The sequence below is a fragment of the Blastomyces gilchristii genome (assembly GCF_000003855.2).
Source record: "Blastomyces gilchristii SLH14081 genomic scaffold supercont1.1, whole genome shotgun sequence".
Lineage (NCBI taxonomy): Eukaryota > Fungi > Ascomycota > Eurotiomycetes > Onygenales > Ajellomycetaceae > Blastomyces > Blastomyces gilchristii.
In genome coordinates, this window is record NW_003101682.1 from 384,496 (window position 1) to 404,268 (window position 19,773).

General features: G+C 47.7%; 4 protein-coding genes across 5 annotated transcripts; 3 read left to right on the forward strand and 1 right to left on the reverse strand.

The window, feature by feature from the left end:
• The first annotated feature begins 2,335 nt into the window (after window positions 1–2,335).
• On the forward strand, window positions 2,336–4,382 carry BDBG_00063. Of its 2 annotated transcripts, XM_031719712.1 has the most exons (3): window positions 2,341–2,523; window positions 2,576–3,224; window positions 3,378–4,382. In XM_031719712.1, the coding sequence occupies exons 2-3, from the start codon at window positions 2,907–2,909 to the stop codon at window positions 4,044–4,046; spliced, it is 987 nt and encodes a 328-aa protein (XP_031575582.1). In that variant the 5' UTR covers window positions 2,341–2,523; window positions 2,576–2,906; the 3' UTR covers window positions 4,047–4,382. The 2 variants fall into 2 exon arrangements, with proteins under 2 accessions (XP_002628817.1, XP_031575582.1); XM_002628771.2 differs by having other exon boundaries at window positions 2,336–3,224; window positions 3,378–4,290.
• A 240-nt stretch (window positions 4,383–4,622) lies between these two features.
• BDBG_00064 (arsenite resistance protein Ars2) lies at window positions 4,623–9,285 on the forward strand. Its single transcript, XM_002628772.2, has 4 exons — window positions 4,623–4,842; window positions 5,378–5,716; window positions 5,808–7,840; window positions 7,906–9,285. Exons 2-4 carry the CDS (start codon window positions 5,587–5,589, stop codon window positions 8,605–8,607), a joined length of 2,865 nt encoding a protein of 954 aa, XP_002628818.2. The 5' UTR covers window positions 4,623–4,842; window positions 5,378–5,586; the 3' UTR covers window positions 8,608–9,285.
• A 145-nt stretch (window positions 9,286–9,430) lies between these two features.
• BDBG_00065 (uncharacterized protein) lies at window positions 9,431–11,622 on the reverse strand. The gene has a single exon (XM_002628773.2). It carries the CDS (start codon window positions 11,419–11,421, stop codon window positions 9,874–9,876), a length of 1,548 nt encoding a protein of 515 aa, XP_002628819.1. The 5' UTR covers window positions 11,422–11,622; the 3' UTR covers window positions 9,431–9,873.
• A 4,710-nt stretch (window positions 11,623–16,332) lies between these two features.
• BDBG_00067 (uncharacterized protein) lies at window positions 16,333–19,773 on the forward strand. Its single transcript, XM_002628775.2, has 5 exons — window positions 16,333–17,212; window positions 17,780–17,866; window positions 17,923–18,010; window positions 18,071–18,682; window positions 18,764–19,773. Exons 1-5 carry the CDS (start codon window positions 17,140–17,142, stop codon window positions 19,263–19,265), a joined length of 1,362 nt encoding a protein of 453 aa, XP_002628821.1. The 5' UTR covers window positions 16,333–17,139; the 3' UTR covers window positions 19,266–19,773.

Here is a 19,773-nt window from a genome sequence, read left to right on the forward strand (position 1 = left end):
TCAAACCAGTGTTGGATAAAAAATGAGGGGCTATTTTTTTAGCAACCAAGTCTCCGCGGGACGAGAGAAATATTATTAATATTGCTTAATTTTCGGTTGCCATTTTTCAGGTTATTCATTGGTTGAATAGCACCAGGTCCAAAAAGTCCCTGATTATTATTAAGTTAATTATTAGGAGCAAAGTGCGTGCGGAGAAAAAAAATAAACTCTTGGCGGCGAACCCCCGCATATAAATTTGATGGAAGATTGTCGGAGAATAATCGTCCCTGATTTTGGCTGTTTTCGGTGCAAAAGCATGCGGGCAGGCCAGAGAAGAAAACCACTTACATGGATGTAATCCACGGAGATGAAGTGATCGAGATAACTTTGACGCTCTTCAATTCAGGGTGAGCGGGAATTTTAAGAGATCGTCGGGATGATTCCAGGGCATTGCATGGGCGCTAAATTAATGCGCCGCGCTAAGTAACTAACTAGTTATATCAATCTGTCAGTCATGGCGATTTCGCTAAATATCTCAGCGTGACCGACTGCGACAAGGAAGTGTTGCATCAGAATAATGAATGGCCCATGTGTGAGATATCACTGAGCATTTCTTAATTCGGCTTGTTCTTGTCGTTCTCAATATTCTCTTTCTTGTTAATCCTTCGCCGCAGGAAACATCATGGAAATGGGCGACATCCGGTTCCCAGCGGCAAAAAAACACCGCTGTTCATGATCAAGTTGGGAGCGACTGGCCTGTTGAGATAATATTATTATTTCTAAAAACGATCTCCGCGGGTAGAACGAATGTCCAGCTTCGGTCGAATAAATATATCATCACCGTGCATGTTCCACGGTTAGAAGGATGTTTTGTATGTAAAATGTTTTGCTCGCCAGCCAGCTATTTTCCTTGGATGCAGACAGTAACTATATCGCACAATTCCAGTGTGCTTTCCCCATGGAGTTTCATATCCTCACTTGGATGAACTTCTTTGCTCTCGCTGTCTCACTAACGTTGCACATTCATTATTGCCACGTTGGGCGAATGGCAGAAATGTTTCAAAGAACCGAAGTCTAGTTGGACATGTTATTTGGGGGAAGATGAGCTTGCAGTTCAGCCTCCGTTTCTGTTTCCAGCACTTAATTTTCTTCCATGGCATATTTGTTCTGAAGGTAATCTTTGGATAATCTCGCCGTCTCTGTTTCCGATTCCAAAGGAAATGTCACTGGCCTGAAACACCTATGATCCATATGTTTCCATATCTTAACCATTGGAAAGGAAAGAGTCAGTATACATGGCACTTTTCCAGGTTAATAAACTCTTATGGATGCAGGAAGTGGTATTGACCTTCCTGCTGTTTCATTCCTCTTCTCTCTCTTCCTTTTTCTTTTGTATATGGATAATTGCGCCATGCTATCTAGCTCAGACAGGTGTCAATTTACTATCACGACCTCTGGAGTCATTTAACTCTAGATATATCCCTCCGATTTTATTTTTTTTTCGATATTCTGAAGCAGCCAAAATAGATTTGAACGTGATGTTTCAGCGAAAGCACAGATTGTTTTCGCAAAAAAAAGAAAAAAAAATTCTTCGGCCGCTTCAAAGCCATCCAGGGGAGCTCATCCGCGTGGCTCTGTGGGGTGAAGATCAATCACTAAGATAGTTCCTGTGGGGAAGAATCTTCACAGCTCCACAGAACATCTGCGAGGCCTGGATCTTCGCGCGGCGCGGGACGTCTTGTTTCCTTGCTTCTTGTCATAACTTTTCCCTGTCGTTGTTTGCCCTCTGATATTCAAAATACAAAAGGGGATGGGGATGGGACGATAGTAGAGCCTGCTCTCTCACTGTTTTTTTTTATCAGCTTTATGCTCATTGAATTCAGCAACAAAGTACATCCATGTGCCTATCCTACTCTAGAATTCGACAATTGACGAGGTGTGGTTGAGCAGATCTTGGTTGATCTTTTCTCTCTCATATGGAGAATGCCTTGGGGAGCGAGTCCAGGTCGAGCCACCGCATTAGATGCAGTTGGTACATTCATCGGCATCAATTATAAGCTCAACATGAGACGGGGCATAGCCTCAACTACCACCTCATCCATCTCCACCGCTTCCCAGTCTCTCTGCACGAGTATCTCAAAGCTCGCCATTTGTTGGAGGTTCCAAGCCTAAAAATAAACAAGGGGCGTCCATCCATATATTACGCCATCCCAAATGGGGCTAGTTAGGGTTTACTGGCTGCCATGCCCTAGTCTCCCCGATTCAGACGCTGGCGCCCTTTCCTGGGAAGTTAAATTCAGTATATATATATATATATATTGCGTCGCGATGATCTACAATAATAATAATATCAAAACCTGTCTGTCTTTTCCGTCGTTCAGGACATTGTTTCTGGCGGCCAGAACTACTACTGACAATCACTGACATTATACGATGCGAAACAATCCAGCTGTACAAAAACATTTTAGAGCGTCCTAAACATGGCATCCGGTCTACAGTTGACAGTGAACGAAGGATCATCTGAATTAACAAAGTTAACTGGTGGTAGCTGTCAACCCAACTTACGCAGGATGAAACGGACTGATCCTTCTCTCAGCCGCTCCCGCCACGCAAGTGCGAACATGGATAAAATCAAGAATGCTCTCAGGTGTGTCGATCGCACTGTTCTGGAAGTTTTGATTATTTCCATCCCGTCCCTGGGGTGTGTGGCTGGATAAATAATCCGCCTAGTTATGACAGGTTCACCAGTTCCCCTATATAAGCTATGTTTTGTGTCGAATATCCCCCCCTCGGGATCTTCTTTTGTTTTAAATTTTTTTTTTTTCTCCTTCCTCTTTTTCTTGAATCGATTAGCATTCGTCTGTTAATCAAACAAAAGAAGGAGAATCTTCATCGGTCCATACACGGGAAGACCTATTCTTTCCAAGATGCGTAGCCTTCTTCAATCATTATTGTCCGTTTTATCTCTTGCTTATACCATAAATGCCGTGAACACGACTCTTTTTCAAGGCCGCTTTGCCAAACCTGGCCCGCACCAAGTGATTCCGAAAGACTTCCCGGATCCTGCAATCCTGAAGGTTGGTGCTGACTGGTATGCATTTGGCACCAACGCATACAACAAAAAGGTGCAGGTAGCAAAGTCCAGCGATTTTGAAAAGTGGGCAGTACTCAACACAGACGCCTTGGCTAGCCTTGGTCCGTGGGAAATTCCGCGTGACCAATGGGCTCCGCATGTTATTGTGAGGGTATGTTGATGATTATTCAAAACGATTTCCTTTTCTACGGTGAATCTTTATGATTGTGAATTGGCCGCCCTTCTGTTATTTATGATATTTCTACCAACGACCTTCAAGTAATTTGGCTCGCTGTGAATGAACTAAACAATCTCATTGATACAGGATGATGGAAAACTGGTCCTCTACTACTCTGGAGTCCCCAAAGAATTCCCTCGCCACCACTATGTCGCCGCAGCCATCTCTGAAGGCAAGAATCCCGCGGGGCCCTACCACCCACTTGACGAGCCCTTCGCCCGTCACATAGAAACCGGTGGCTCGATCGACCCAGCTGGCTTTCTCGACAAAGATGGCTCCCGCTGGGTGGTGTATAAAGTCGACGGCAACAGCATTGGTAACGGGGGTGATTGCGGAAACAGCATCCCACCAATCGTCCCGACACCCATCTACCTGCAGAAGGTAGAAGGAGACGGCGTGACAAAAGTCGGCGATCCGACCACGATTCTCGACCGCGATGAGAGCGACGGCCCACTGATTGAGGCGCCCAGCCTGATACGGTCGTCGGAGGGAGTTTATTTCCTCTTCTACTCTTCGCATTGCTGGACGAGTCCTGCGTATGATGTGCGATATGCGACGTCGCGGTCGATCAGGGGGCCGTATGTGAAGGCGGCGAAGCCGCTGATTAAATCGGGTGACTATGGATTGAAGGCTCCTGGGGGAGCTACTGTTGCGGACAATGGAGAAAGGATCCTGTTCCATGCGAACTGCCCAGCAGGCAGGTGTATGTACGCGGCGGACCTCGAAATCAAGGGGAAGACTGCCCGGATAGCATAGTTATTTGCGTAGGAATTGATTAAACTTGCAAAAATGGAAGGCTGCTTGAGCATGACGTCTCTTTTCCCTTTTCACTGTGGAGTTTGTTTCACATGTACATGTACATTCACATTTGACAGGAAATGTATCACTATTTAAAAAGCACTTCAATGTATGGACTTGTTGACTCTCCTATCACTTGGTAGGCGTCTTTTTCGAAGACCATCTCAGGCGAACTCCAATTCAGCGGCAAGTGTGCTTCTACAGGGCTAAGGATGTAAGAGGCCCCTTGCCGAATAGTTCCGATGAAACCGAAACCTTATAGATCGGCGCCCCTGCCTTCGTGATAAGGGAAATGTCGATTCACTCAGCTTCCCTGACAGCCAAATGTATGTAATATACATACATGTACATGTACATATCGGCAATTATGCTCCATTTGTACACAATTTCCTTTTCAGGACACCTGATTTCTGCCTCGCAATTAAACGGCAAGGACGTTGTCCCAGGCGCATTTTCGACTTTTGCCAATTCGAAGACACCCATTGCATGATTTGAACATCTCTTCCCTTGCCAATACAAGTTTTTATGAATCCATGGACTTGGCCGAGCCGGTCAGATGACTCAGCACTGACTCAGCTCCACGTGACCAAAGCCTCACCACCGGCGCCTCCTCGTGTTCCATCAACCAACCTCGCCGTCGCCAACATCATTCAACTCTTTGTCGACGATCTCACAACGTCAATTGCTCCGCCATCCCCTGGACAGATTCTGTGCTCTGTTCGACACCTTGGGGATTGATCTTTCTAGGCTTCTTGTAGGTTGCCGAACCTCTCACCTCTTCTCCCTCGTTCTCCCTTCGCCCTTGTACTGTACTACCCTGCCCTTTGTCTTTCCACCTTAACGGCCGCCTCAACCATCCATTGTCTTGTGCTTGTTCACGTCCTCCCGTTTATTCCTTATTTACATCTTGATCCATCCCTTCCTTGTTCTTTTTCTCCTGCCAAAGCCTCGTCGCCCATCTTGCTCGGTTCCCTTTTCTTCTCATTATCAAATACCTGCCCCTCCGCTCTTGTCTCTCTTCCTGTCCTTTCTGCTTCTCCTCAAGGCGATTCTCGCGCCTCGTGCTCACCAGGAAGCTTATCATTCATATTTATTTCTCTCTTTACTCTTCTTTTATCGCTATCAGTTGGCGACCCAATTCTCTCGTCGCTTTTGGACTCCCTCGTCTCTTCAGCCGCTTTTGAATCCTCGTCTTCTTTAATTCTACATTCCTCGTCCCTCGCCCCTCCGTTTCCTTCAGCTAAATATTTTGAAAACATTACTCTAACCCTCAAAATGTCGACTCATAGCTCCAACTTTCGCCCCTTCGGTCTCCGGGTCTACGAGGTTCGTCCCCCGGTGTATAACTTTACGAGGCCTAGTTTTATGCGCCATCGCCCACCATACTCCCCACGATAGAATTCCTTAACCCTTAATACCAGTTCGGAGCCAGCAACTTCCATACTAAGCCAGTGTTGCATGACAACGCTTGGTAGAAGTGTACGTGTCTGCGTTCCTGATGGAGTCATACGATTCTTTCGGCTCCCCCACGGCCACCTCGGCTAAAGGTGATGCGAGGTGGAGCCGCGAAGAGGACGCTTTTGCTTCTTCAAGGCCAGCCATGGATTCATATCGACGAAGGTCGCCTGGTGAGTATAAATTTTCTAATATTAACTCGGATTTATGCTTTCTGTGCTGTGTCTCCTGTCGACCTTCGCCAAAATTATTAACAGCTCCCAGCCTCCCAAGACCGTCGTCGAGCCGCTGGACGTGGCCGATCTCGATCTCCTGTCGCAATTGATCGGTATCAACCTGGCGATCGAGAACGTGCGCCTCGTGGCGATGAATATTATGCCGCGTCTCGTGACCTTGCAGCCCGTGATCGAGAAGAGCGCCGTCGTTTACCATCCCCTGTAGCGGCAAACATTGACCGATATGTTCCAGGGCAAGATTCTGCGAAGCCCGTTTTACGAACCAACCCTCTGCCCAACCCGTTAACCCTCGACTTCCAAGTAGGGTTCAACTGGTTCGCAGAATGGTGGAGGGCAGACCAGGCAATAAAAGAAGAAAAAGAGCGGGCTAAACTCGGTGGAAGACGACCCACTGATCGAGTCAAGGGTGAACGAGAGGCCCGGGAAGACCGCGAAAAGGAACGCGCACAGATCCAAACGGCTTATGACGCCTACAAGGCTGAACTGCAAATCAAGATGGCTCGAAATTTTGTCCAACAACACAAAACGGAGGAGTGGTTCAAGGAAAGATATGTTCCCGAAACTAGGGACCCTCTTCGCCAGCGATTGATGGAGTTCAGAACTGGTGCGTATCGACAGTGGGAACAAGATGTCGACGCTGGAGTATTTGACGAGTTTACCCTGGAAGGTATCTACAAAAGTGAAAGCGACGGAGCAGGTGGTATCATTGAAAAGGAGGAAGGAGAAGCGACGGCCGTGGGAGAAACCCTAAGTGTGCTCGATCTGGTTCCCGCACGCGGAGGAGATTTACGCGACGATTCGCAATTTCAACCTGCTCTTTTGATCAAAACTTTAGCGCCCAATGTAAGCCGTGACAAAATTGAAGATTTCTGCAAAGAACACCTTGGTGAAGGAGATGGCGGGTTCAAGTGGCTTAGCTTGAGTGACCCTAACCCTGCCAAAAAGTGTCACCGGATGGGTTGGATTATGCTTCATCCAGCAGCTGAAGGTCCATCGGTTATCGAGAGAGGCGATGGTAGGGATGAAGAAGGTGAGGAAGTGGATGGCAGTGCGGCAAATGGATCCAACAACACGTCTGCTGCTGAAAAGGCTCTGGATGCGGTTAACGAAAAAACCATCCATGATCCTATTCGCGGCGACTTTGTATGTCACGTTGGCGTCCACGTTCCCCCGACGAATCCGAGAAAAAAAGCACTTTGGGATCTGTTCTCCGCCCCTGAACGTATCGAGAGGGATCTCGAGCTGGCTAAACGGATGGTATCTAAACTTGATTCAGAGCTTGGGTCAGCTGACGGCCTATCGAAGATTGAGAGTCGAGTCGAAGAACTACGTGGAAAAGGGTTACTCCGCCCTCCTGTTACCGGCACCGCAAAGGAAAAGAAAAGCAAGCCGTTCGAGTCAGACGTTGACATGATCCTCTTGGAAGATGGGGAGGCCGAGGAAGGAGAAGAACAAGAAGAGTCCTACGATGAGGAAGTCGATAGTGAAGACCTGCTCATTAAAAAGAAGCAGCTGGATTTGCTAGTTGAATATCTGCGTCGCGTTTATAACTTCTGCTTTTTCTGCGTTTTTGAGAGCGATTCGATTCACGAGCTTGTTCGTAAATGCCCTGGTGGCCATCTTCGCCGCCCTCGCTCCGGACTGAGTACCCAAGCAAAAGCCGCGGCAAAGGCCAGCGCTCTCGGTCAGCCGTTCCCTACGAAGAAAAAAGAAACTACCGAAGAAGAACAGAACGGAGCGTCTCCAGTAGAAGAGAAAAAACCATCACACTTTTCATCGAAGACTGAACAGCAGACTCAGCGTGCTTTCAACTGGGTGCGGACGTTTGAGGAAAAGCTCCTACAGATATTGGAGCCCGAGAATGTGGACTTGAAAAAACTTGGAGGAAAACCCGTGGATGAGGCAGTGGAAGAAGAGCTCTCGAAATTTGTCAAGCAAGAAGATGAAGCTAAATTCCGCTGCAAGGTACCAGAGTGTACCAAATTATTTAAGGCCCACCACTTCTGGAGAAAGCATGTGGAAAAACGCCACCCGGATTGGTATGGCGATATCCGCAGAGATGTAAGTTTGAAGCACAGGACAATTCCTTTGCTCATTTGTCTTATCATACTAATTTCGCATCTTAGCTACTCCTGGTCAATGCCTATGTCCTCGACCCAGCGCATATCTCCCCATCAAGATCCGATGCTACCAGCAACGGCCATTTCACATACCCATCCGGCCATATGGCCACCGGAACACCTCGTGGATTCAATCTTGCAAACATGCCATTTGGTTTCGGAGCAGGGAATGGCCCAATGCCTGGCGGACATCCTTTCTCGGGCCTACCGCCATCCGCAGCAGGATTTACCGGTTTCATGAATGCAGCCGGCCCAGGCTGGACTGGCAATGGACTCCCAATGACAGGCACTGCATCTGGAGACCCATCAGGTTTGCATAACCCAGGAGTTATTCGACGGGGTAACCGCTACGGCGTCAATAGAATGGGCCCATATGACCGGCGGGGCGGTCGTTTCGGTTCGGGAGGCGCAGGCGGAAGTATGGGCGGCAACGGTCGACTCAGCCCCCTTCGAATGGGCGGCATGTCTGCGGCTGGTGGTCGCCTACCTTCAGCCTCCGGGGCGGCGTACATCCCACCCGGCCACCCAGCCGCAATCGCCGCTGGAGTTGGTGGTGGGTTTGGTCCCGGGAGCGGTCGGTGGGGTGATGGCGCAGGCGGGAGCGCACAAGCCATGGGTCCAAAAGAAGCAGTACAAGGCCGTAGCTTGAAGAGTTACGAGGATCTCGACGCAGTTGGGGGAGCTGGAAGCGGGGAGTTGAATTATTGATTTCTTGCGTTTTTTCTTTGTTTCTTTCTTCCCCGTTTTCCCGTTCAAATTATTTTCCCTTTTCTAATTTTTTCGTTTGGGCTTTTTGCCAAATTTGCCTGAAAGGAGTGTGCTAGCTAGCTCTACCTTTTTTTGGTCGCGTCTTTTATCGCTTCTTTTATCGCTTCTTTTCTTTTTCCCAAATCAAATCAGGAAGAAATGTGTGTATCTATATCTATAAATCTTCTAACGTCATTTTATTTTTCTCATCCCTTTGCCTCTTCTCATGAATTATCATATCAATGTTGCCCAAAAAGGAATGGATGGACGGATAGTTGTGGGTGGATGTGGAATCAAGCCAGCTTATACCCATGCTTCCCTTCCCTCATAGATACCTTCAGTCGACAGAGAACATGGAGTATATTTATTTAGGCACAGCCCACAGCTATAAGATCCTTAAATTGAACATTGAACATTTCAGAGCCGTCAATCTCGGGAAGGCTCTAACATCCCGAGCAGAAAAAGTCGCTTTCATCAGACTCTGAGAGCCTGAGAAAAGGCCTAAAAATCTCTCTATTTATTTATAGAAAAACCAACTTTTCCATGCAAAAAACATGTAGTGGCGCCTGCTCAGTTGGCTTCCTAGCAATTACTCCATCTATATGGTCTCTCATATCTCTCTCTATTTATTATAGAAAAACCAACTTTTCTGAGCAAAATGAATATTTGAATGCTCTGACTCATACAGCTCAGATCAATCTTCAAATCTTTATTCTTTTTTTTCATTCTGCTCTTCTCATACATTCTCTACAGTATTTACATTTCTTATACTTTTCTCTATATTCATTTTTGATCTCTGTGTTCATGGTCTACACTGCTAAATGCTCTGTAATATGATCTCGTGTGATGTCATGTGCATCTCTTTGAATTCATGGATGGGATTGAACAGCCAGCTCTGCGGCCTGTATGACTCTGATTAATCTGATAATGGTGATAGGGGTGATACAGGGTAGAAGGGGGTGGTAGGGGTAGAGGGTGATAGGGGTAGTAGAGGTGGTAGTGGTGGTAGAGGGGGTAGGGGTGATATGGGGGTAGAGAGTGGAAGGGGTGGTAGGGGTGGTAAGGGGGGCGTAGGGGTAGAGAGTGGAAGTGGTAGGGGGGGCTGCGGGGCGGTAGAGGCGGTGGTGGTAGAGGGGGCAGCGCAAGCAGCAAAGCGAGCGTAAGCGAGCGTTTGATGCTTGTTAAAGTATAAAGAATATCGTCATAATAATTGGTAAGAAACGCCAATCAATCCATAAAAATTACCGGCTCCTCCGCTCCATCCCTCCACTGAACACCCGGTACTTTTCGCACGCTTCTATCACTAGCAAGATACATTAATAAGTAAATATGCGGCGCGACTTCGCCCCATGTGTATATTTTAACCGTGACATGTTTCGCGTTAGCAGCTCCTCCCGGGCCTCCCCTGCCCTCTTGTCGATCAGACTGGTTTCCAGTTTCCGCAGAACATTGGATGTGGTCTGGAGACGTGAGGTCGATTACAGAGTGTGAAAGGGAGGAGGAGGCAGAGCACGTCGAGCAGGAGGGAGGAGGGTGGGGGTGTGGTTCGCAAATGCACCAGACGCCCCAGCCGGCGCGGCCATCGTCGGCGATGAATTTTGAAAGGAAGTCCCAGAAATCGAAGAAGTGTTTACTGGTCCAGGGCTTGCTGGTGGGTGTGGCAATGCTGTGCGGAGCCCAGGGGGGCGCATTTATATTGTACTTATTATTCCCGTTGGTATTGGTGATGGAGTCGGAGATGGTGAGGTTCAGAAGCCAGTAACCGCGCTCCAGGGTCCGTAAGGGACGCGTCTGTCGCGACGGGTTATAAACCCTGGACAGTTTGAGCTTGCTGGTGAGCATTTGGAGGGTGGGCGTGATGTGGGTTGTAAATTGAGCGGTGGAAGAAGGCACGGGTCGCGGTGGGTTGATCTCAAGAGGCAAGGACGAGAGTCTCTCGAAGGTTGCGGACGGTGCCGTTGCTACTGGGTTATCTAACGCCTGGTAACGCTCCGGCTGTGGCTGTGATTGCGGATGTGATGGTAAAGTATTTGGAAGCTCAGATGCGGATGATGCAGGAGTAGCTGAAGAAAGAGGAATGGAAGACGGTATGCATTCTGGAGAAGCCGAGATTCGGCGTCGTTTTGCCTGAGATCTCTGGGCCTCTAATGGTGTTCTTCCTATTTGAATAACCTGTCCTGAATGTCTCGGCGGGCTATTGTCCCTTTCAACATCCCAGCTGGCTTGAAAGGAGGCCTGGGAATCGGGAACTTCGCTGGGCGGCGTCTCGGTAAACGAAGAGTTCGGAATGGCTGATTGTAGGCTTCGGCCGCCGCTGATAGCAGGGACCTCAGGAGAATTAATACTTGTAGTCACAAAGGAATTCTCATTCACATTCTCTGTATCACTCTGCGAAAAAGATCTTCGAATCGAGATCTCCGGAAAGTCCAACAGCCCACATGTCGTTTCCCCGAAGCTTGGGCCCCATGCCGATGACAAAGATGTACTCTTCCCTGAAGATAGAATATTAGGGATATTTTGTGATCCGCTTTGGCCTCGTTCCTCTAGCTCTGCGAGGTGAAGGGCATCATCGCCTTCGGCCTGCGGGGTTGTCTGGTGTGGAGCATCAACGATTTCGTCCGTACCAGTTTCGCTGCTCGGAGACTCAGGATAAATCCTAACCCTTGACACCGGCTCGAAGTCAAAATATGCATCTGCATGAGCCCGGTAGTTTGCATCCTCGTTTATAGTACCGGGAGCCGAGATGTGGACGAGTATTTCAGTGCTGTTGGGCATCGGAGCAAATCATCAGGGAACGGGATGGAAGCCCAAAACTATCATCGTCATGGTAAGATGCGCTCCGGGATATTATTACTTGACTTTTCTATTTCTTCCATCAATATGTTGATACTCGCCAGCGCTTTCTGGGCGAGATTATAAACCGCGGTCAAAAAGTTGTGGTTGGAAGCTGAATCGCGGGGTGAGGTTCAAAGTTGCCTCTTTGGGACCATCCATGTCCTAAATATTATTATATTTAAACCTTTAAATATTTATTTAGTTCTGGAAAACTCAACTCTGCACAACCAAGCCGGAATGTTGTCTCGCCATCCAACAACAAATGAAATGTACATGTACCATTTAAGTAGCCTACAAAACGCTGGATTGATGTTGGTTTAAGATAGAGATAGGCCACCACTCAAGATATCTGTTATGTCTTGCATTTAACTTACAGCTAAAATCCATACACGATGCAGAGAGAAACTCATGTCAGACGCTCCAAATTGATTGAAATGCAATTCTTGCTCCCAAATTCATTTCCCTACTCGGTTCACTCTCTCCCCATCGCCTTCTCAATCGCCTCAAGCCCAGCGATAACCTTCTCATCACAGAATTTTCTACCCACAAGCTGCAAGCTCACCGGAGCTCCCTCATATCTCTCTGGCCCCGTATAAAGATCATAATTATATCGATCCTTGTCGTTGCGGGGCTGATAAGTCTCGTCGCGCGTGTCTACCGCCGGATCTACTGTGGTAACAGGGAAAACAGCACCGGGGTAATCGAGCAAATTCCACTGTGCCGTGTAGCCCCAATATCGGGCGGTTTCGTGAGGCGGAGCGCATCCAGGGCCGACAGGGCTTAGAATCAGGTCAACTTCACCGGTAGGCATGGTTGCTGTTGCTGACCAGTGTTTGGCGTATGCTTCGCGGTAATTGTCGCGCTCAAGGCACAGCTGAGAGAATTTCTGTCAGCTCCACTAGCTACGGTTTACCAAGGCGAAGGGCATATGTTGTTACATAAATACCTTCCAAAATTCTGCAATGGTATGTGGCTTCACGGTTGGCTGCTCGTGAATAATGAATTTGGTTAATGGTAGGATTGGTTCACCGGATGCATTTATGGAACTAAGGACATCTTCACCTCCGTCCGTAAAGTACAGAGCGGAAATGATATCCCATGCTTTGGAGTGGTTCAGCGGCACCCAGTCGACAACTTCCATGCCAGCATTCCGGCATGCATTGGCAACTTCTCTGAGCGCACGGAGAATAGGAGGATGCGGTTTAACAACACCATCGTCCCATTCGATGGCGATTTTCAGCGGCTTCGCTAAGGTGACTGGGGCCCATGGAATCGGTGTCAATGACGGGTCCATACGCCAGGGTTGGCCATCCAATGCGACCTTCATGAACAGATTGATCGCTTCCCGACTGCTACAGAGCGGGCCATAAGTGGCAAGGATAGCGTCAGAGCCAACCATTCCAGTCTTCTTTCCCTTTGCAGAGATGCGTGTGCAGGTCGGTTTAAATCCGTATACGCCGTTGTTGCTCGCGGGACAGCGGATGCTGCCTCCAATATCTCCACCCACACCCTTTGGAAGTTTAGTATTTTATTGTCTTGAGTGCTTTAAACAAACAGTTTTTATACAGATCAAGAAAAACTTTGGTGTTGATGTAGCTCACCAAAACACTACCCCGCATTGCAACCAAAGCTCCTTCACCACCGCTGCTACCTCCTGAGGTGAGGTTACGGTTGTGGGGATTGACAGTCCTGCCGTATATATTGCTTGTGCATTCCAGATGCATGAGAAGCTGGGGGCCAGTGGTGCGAACATAGAAGACACAACCGGCATGATATAGCGTATCATTCAGAAACCCTTCTTCTGAGGGATGATCGATCCAACCGACGCTGGACGCGTTGCATTTCTTACCTTTCATGCCATGATGCTCTTTGATGGAGATAGGTAGTCCATGTAGAGGTCCTATGGGGTTCGGGAGCGAATCGAGATATTTTGCTCGTTCAACGGCCTCGTCCCACATAAGTTCCGTAACACAGTTTACCTGGTTTAAAAACAGGTTTGATCAGCAAAAGTCGACAACTTCATACATACAAATGCGTAGTTACATCATAGCGGGAGAAGGAGAATGAATGAATGTCGGGAGCACGCACTGCATGTTGAGCAATCGCAGCTCTACGGAGGAATGCTCTGATTAACTCTTCAGAGGTAACCTCCTTGGCGCGCAGCATGCGGAGAAGAGCAATGGTATCGTAATTCTGAGTAAGTTCATATTCACGAGCAGTGAGGAGCTGCTTGGGCAGATCTATTGAGTTCAGCGGCAGCGGATCAGGCAACGGGGTGAGCGGAGGGTCGACTTTGGCGAGAGTCGCATCGCGGTAATCGCGAACGGTCTGGGCCTTTTCCTCCCAAGGTTCGATCATCATTGTTGGAGTAGAAGTTTGATACTAAAAATTAAGTCTATGGAAATAAATAAACACTTCCGATAATTTTAATTTATTGTCAAGAGGGCTTTTGAGTGAGTGAATCTTAATTCGAGTGGAAGGGATGAATGGCTTTACATAGGTAAATTAACTGTCCACGGCACCCGTTTTAACCCCTTCCTTCCCCTCATCCTCATGATCAGGAGTTTCAGTCTGTGTCTCCTCTCCCCAGTCGTCCGCCGTTGATAGGGCTGCTTGGTTCTCTGTACGCCTGTAGCTTATACCCCTCATTTGCTGACTGAGAATTCGGCCGCAGAGGGGCATTGCCAAACTCCATCTGCGGTCTATGGATCTCAGATTCGGGACCCAGCTCGGCCCATCGTATCGACATGTTGGTTGCTTCGGCACCTTGAGCATTTGTATGTCGGCACGGGGAATAAGTCTCATTGGTTGATAAATAACATTTAGTATTATAGGTTCGGCAGCTTCTTCAGAGCGTGGGAGAAGAAGCGCCTTGATAGTGTGGTTGAACAGCATGAAGTTTGTGTATTTAACCTCCACCTCCACCTTTGGGGGACATGAACAGCCGAACGGCAGAGAGGATGATATAGGATGATACTAATAATTATGTTGTGTAAACCTCGCCAACAAACTTCATGTCAGACCAGAAAACTTTACAATCTAAGGAAGAATATTTATATAATGGCCGTTTCAATGCTGCAAGCTAGGGGGAACAAAGGATGTCATGGGCGATTTTCCAGTGTAATGAATATCAGTCTCACTCTACTATTTCACTGCAGTTGCGCTCAGGGACCTGTTAAATACTCTCATCTCAAATCTCTTTTACCAGCCACGGAGAATCTGCTCGCCACTGGGAAGGGAAGCTCTGTTGATGCATACTTGAGATATATGCTTCCTGGGGATGTGGAATAAGTTAAGCGATATCTTCCAGCGGTTGACATCTGATAGTCAACGGGACCATCTTCATGGTATTAAGTCATGGATGTACATGTACATGTATATGAACTGGGATTCGTTGGCTACAAACAATGTGGCTTGCAAATGAAAATGGACCCAGCAAGTATGCTGTCAACATTGCAATTGCTGCTGCTGATGTGGCTCTGTGGGCTCGAAGAACGAACCTGAAGGAAGGACATATTCGAAAGAGATCATTTCGCCCTGTTAAATGAGCATTGAGGGACTTATTGCCAAACATCAGCAGCATCCTGTTACTCAACCAACAAGCATGAGCCAACGTGACGGAAGAGATTATTCATATATTCATCGCTTTCAGTACTTTTTAGCCCGAGTTGGCATTGCTTTCCTAAACAATGCTTCTGTTTATCAAGGCCTGGCGAGGGATCCGGCGTGGAGGAGACCCTAGTGTCAAATTGTTTAGAACAGAGAGTTATAATCAGGTGTCGAAAGAACGAGCAAAAAGCGCACTAGCAAAAGAAGCCTCAAGTAAATGCCATGGATAATAAAGTGGAGCATAATCTAGGATGGCTCTTGTGCGTCAAACTAGAACTGTGTACAGTCCGTGGACGAGCATCAATGAAATGGGAACGTAGCCCCTGAGAAAATGCACAGCGGATGCCACTCATAGAATTAATACGGAGTCAAAAAGTTTTCCAGGGTTACTCAAGCGTAAACATCATCCCGAATCATTCATTACCCCCTGTAAACTTTCCTGAAACCGGAAGCTAAGAGAGAAGCTGGGGATGAAGCCGAACCCCTTGACAAGTCAAAGGGAAGACTGAAAATCTTTGCCATGTAATCGCCCTCTGACGTAGCGAAGAGGATGGTCTCATTAAATCAGGGAGACCCGAAAAGGCGCCGCATGAAGGCCATCTTCCCGATTTTGGTAAACGAGGATGATCAGATGACGGACTAACCCCATATCAAGAACCCAACCAGCCCGTTTAGGGGGTTAGATTGCCCGTGGGCTAAATGAGAAGTTGAAAAAAAAAAGCACGGAGCCTCAGACATGAAGCATTCATGGGTCTCAGCAGCCATTATCGGAATGGCCGTTGCCCTTGCTGTGTTTAGATCCTCGAATGAGGAGACGGTCGCCGTTTCTGAGCTCAACGCTCATGTTTGAGCCCTCAGTTTGTTGGGGGCAGAGATGAACACTCGGGACGCCACTCGGGTAGCCGTGCAATGACCCTTCCATGGTTGTTATGCTTAAAAGACCTCGAGAACAGGATAGCACCTACTAAGGCAAAGCCGAAGGACAAGCCTAATCCAGAATTAATAACATCCGCACAACTGAACGCGAGTTTCTTTCAATGAAAGGCGAATATCCAGGACGGTGATGGTCGAATGAGAGAGCATATCAAGGACAGGTTAAGCTCAAAACTTGTAGCCTCCCTGCATCTGCGCCGACCAAGTTTGACCGAAAACTTCACTTACCTCCTCAGGCCGGGCTAACTAACTGAGAGGAGCAACTATCCCTGTTGACTGTGACGGCTATGGCATTTAGGGCTGCTTAGCCGCGGGTATCCCAACAGTGCTCAGCGTTCTTCCTCAGGCCATGGCCAGCCGCAGAATTCCTAGTGGGTGGTGGTCCGGAAGCCTGTCACCACTGGTTAGTTCCTCATGGCTGAGAGAAGTTGGGAAGAAATACAACATGAAAATACTCACTGCCCACTTCGTTTGGAATCATAATTATTGCTTCTCCCTAGTTTCTTTTTTGTCGCCCCGGGGTATCAAGGGTTCTGCGAAGAAGGTTCCTCTTTGATGTCACACCCTTCTCCAAGAGTCATTCTTCCTGAAGGCCTCCAGCGCGTATACTTACATAAATTGAGCGGCAGGAAACCAACCAAGGCTCGCAGCCCGAAGCTAGACAATAATAATAGTCCACTGATCCGCCCGCGACCTTATCCTCTCTCTCTGTACACAAAAATAGAGCCAGAACTTCTAATCCCAAGCAAGCTTAACTCAACTCCGAGACGCTTATTACTCAGCAGCAACCAGCCACCTTCGTGAACCAGACCTCATCATTGACTATTGAGGTCTCTGACACCTTCAGCTTCATCTTTGCGTCCTACCGTCAGCTCGGTTAGGTTTCTTGACACCCGCACCTTTGCATCCTGGCTGATCGCACAGTTTCACTCCTATTTTCGCTGCCATTTCTTCAACGCATTATATCCGCCGCCATCTGCGCCACTCCGTATCCGTAGGCCAAACCCACCAGCGACAAGATATGCGCCAGGAGGGTGCTGGCATCTCTATATCCTGTTCTGAGTTGTCAGCCTCCAAGGTATTTCTCATCGAATAGCAAATATTAACAAGTCGAAAATGGCCTCCCTCGGGCACCACAATGGTTCCCCTTCCAACCAAAGCTCGCGGAACGGAAACGCTGGCGACCAAGGTATGCATGCCGACTGTATATGTAGCTATATGTATACATATATAGACTCCTTCTTTGAATCCTTTTATCGTCCTCAGAGTTGCCCTACCTTGCTCAACCCTTTTTTTTTTTTTTTTTTTTTTCCCCTTCGGTTCTGCGTTGGTGTGAAGATACCGTTACACCCCCAAATTGGTGGCTATATCATGCCCCCAAGAACCCCCTTGCAAACCCATGCAGTCCTCCTACATTTCACCCGCAAACGTATTTATATATGGATTCCTCTTTCTTATGTTACATTTGTCTCCAACTTTTGCATTGATTTTTTTTACGTCTCCCTGCCTTCCTTGTTATTGCAAAGTACAGAAAGAACTTGGGCTTGCGTTGTGTTGCGTTTTGTCCGTGAACATCTATCTATTTGTACCAGCATTGGCTCACTTATTTGCGCTTTCGTTTTCCCTTCCGTGGGGGCCCATTGGAACACCGTAAATGGCATTCTGCTCTCTTTTCCACCCGGGAACGTAAATGCCATTTGCCTATCTCCCATGGGTCCTCCATCAAGGGTAGAACAATAGCGTACCGTGATTTCAGGCACCCTACCCACATCCACAAAAAGCCCATCACTGATGAGCATGTCCTTCCTGAAAAACTTGACTGGACAAAAGAAAACTACGCGAGGTATATAGCCCAGCGACTTAAAGTGACATAATCTATGGTCCTAACCCGATGAGCAGAAGGGCAGCCACCAAAGCGCAGAGGCCCAAAACCAGATAGCAAGCCTGCGCAGACACGGCGGCAAGAGCTAAATAGACAAGCGCAAAGGTAGTCACTATGTTCTAACATGGAAAGTTTTGCATAGTACGGCTGCTAACTTAATACCAGAACACATCGAGAGCGGAAAGAACAGTATATCAGAGCACTAGAGACCGAAATATCACGATTAAGAGAATGCTATAGCAATGATATGTCAGCTTCCAATATGTCAATCCAAGCGTCAAATATGTCAATTCAGCAGCAGAGAAGGGTATTACAGGAGCACAGGGACGAGAACATATTGCTGAAACAGATTCTCGCCTCTCATGGCATCCCCTTTGAGGCAGAACTCGAGCAGCGAAAATTGGCTCTGCGTTCCGGCGCCCGACACGCCCATACAGACTCCTTCGCCGGCAGTACTGCCCATTCTCATGCTCCATCTCAAGCCCCATCGCAGGCACACTCTCACTCCCTCTCCCAGGGATTCTTAGGAGATGGCACCTACCCCACTGCTACTCCTACCACCGTATCTGCTGTGAGTCCCGGGACTGGCTCGGATTACACAGATCCGCAGGGTAGTGGAAATATATTTACTTCATATTCGGGCTCACAAGGGATTCAAAGCGAGCAGCCTGGCGTTCTGGGGGAGTCGAGTGCTTGGGGGGGTGATAGTTCGGTAGTAGACGACCTGCCGGGCATTTTTGAAAAGGAACCGGAGTTGGGAGTTGAATTCGTCCTCTCGTAAGGAAGAGAACAAACCCACCCACGTATCTATTGTGTTAGGTGGTGTACAGTTGCTATTGAGCTAACACTGAAGCACAGCCTTGAACAATCCTGCCGAACTCATATGGAATTTCTCTGCAGGCGAGCTGAAGACGATGCGGAGACCGAAACGATCTCCGGACATGTCTTAATGGCATCCTGCCCACCACCAACCCAAATCGTTTCTACGGAACCGGGCCAGATGTATCCCGTCCGCACGTACGATCTCCCGCATAGCAATCTAACAAGACTCCTCAATTTAAGTCGCCAGTTGGTCACGGACGGGCAGATCACACCGATTATGGCGCTGCAGTATTTGAAAAGCCACGACATGTATCCGTCATTAACGCGAGAAGATGTCGAGAACATGATGGATGACCTCAATGGCAAAATTCGATGCTACGGGTTTGGTGCAGTGCTGGAGGACTTCGAGTTCATGGACTCTTTCAGCAGCGTGCTTGCTAGTAAGCTGAAGTCTCTCATAGATACCGCTCCTGACGATCCCGCGTCCCTTCCGGCAACCCCCAGGCAACGTTTGTCGGATGATTTGATGTATTCTTAAAAAGACATGCCTCGTTCTCTCTCTATTTTAATCACCCTTCTGGATCCGTTTCGATGTCTTTATACTTATTTCAGTGGAATATATCACTTTTTATTTTCATTCATTACTCTCCCATCGCCAATGGGGAGGAGTACAGATTCAGCCAGTGTAATAATTTGTTCGTTCGCGTGGGACCGCATTTAATTTTTATTTTGTTATTTCCCCTTCCTATTCTCCTCTTCTGCTATATATATATGTACTCTATTTATTTTTATCTGAAAGCACTTGTTACACTCTGTGTATATCTGTTTGCTTGGTTGTGCTGGTTGGTAAAAAGTTCTCTATCGAATTATCAGTCATTCAAAAATTTTTCCAGTATACAGTCGCAACATTTCTTATAGTTATTTAGTAACTATGGGAGAATTCCTATCTTTAGCTACATGTATTATAAATACGTCGCTGCTGTAATATTACACACCGAAACGTAAAGATACGTCTTATATAATCAACGCCAAGACTTCCTCCCACA

What these genes read in the sequence shown, in the direction of transcription:
- BDBG_00063 (XM_002628771.2), top strand. Translation starts at nt 2,907, where the DNA reads ATGCGTAGCCTTCTTCAATCATTATTGTCCGTTTTATCTCTTGCTTAT. An exon ending in CTCCGCATGTTATTGTGAGG is followed by an intron (nt 3,225 to 3,377) that starts GTATGTTGATGA and finishes TCATTGATACAG; the next exon opens with GATGATGGAAAACTGGTCCT.
- BDBG_00064 (XM_002628772.2), top strand. Translation starts at nt 5,587, where the DNA reads ATGGAGTCATACGATTCTTTCGGCTCCCCCACGGCCACCTCGGCTAAA. An exon ending in ATATCGACGAAGGTCGCCTG is followed by an intron (nt 5,717 to 5,807) that starts GTGAGTATAAAT and finishes AACAGCTCCCAG; the next exon opens with CCTCCCAAGACCGTCGTCGA. An exon ending in ATGGCGATATCCGCAGAGAT is followed by an intron (nt 7,841 to 7,905) that starts GTAAGTTTGAAG and finishes TTCGCATCTTAG; the next exon opens with CTACTCCTGGTCAATGCCTA.
- BDBG_00065 (XM_002628773.2), bottom strand. Translation starts at nt 11,421, where the DNA reads ATGCCCAACAGCACTGAAATACTCGTCCACATCTCGGCTCCCGGTACT.
- BDBG_00067 (XM_002628775.2), top strand. Translation starts at nt 17,140, where the DNA reads ATGGCCTCCCTCGGGCACCACAATGGTTCCCCTTCCAACCAAAGCTCG. An exon ending in CGGAAACGCTGGCGACCAAG is followed by an intron (nt 17,213 to 17,779) that starts GTATGCATGCCG and finishes CCGTGATTTCAG; the next exon opens with GCACCCTACCCACATCCACA. An exon ending in GGAGTTGAATTCGTCCTCTC is followed by an intron (nt 18,683 to 18,763) that starts GTAAGGAAGAGA and finishes ACTGAAGCACAG; the next exon opens with CCTTGAACAATCCTGCCGAA.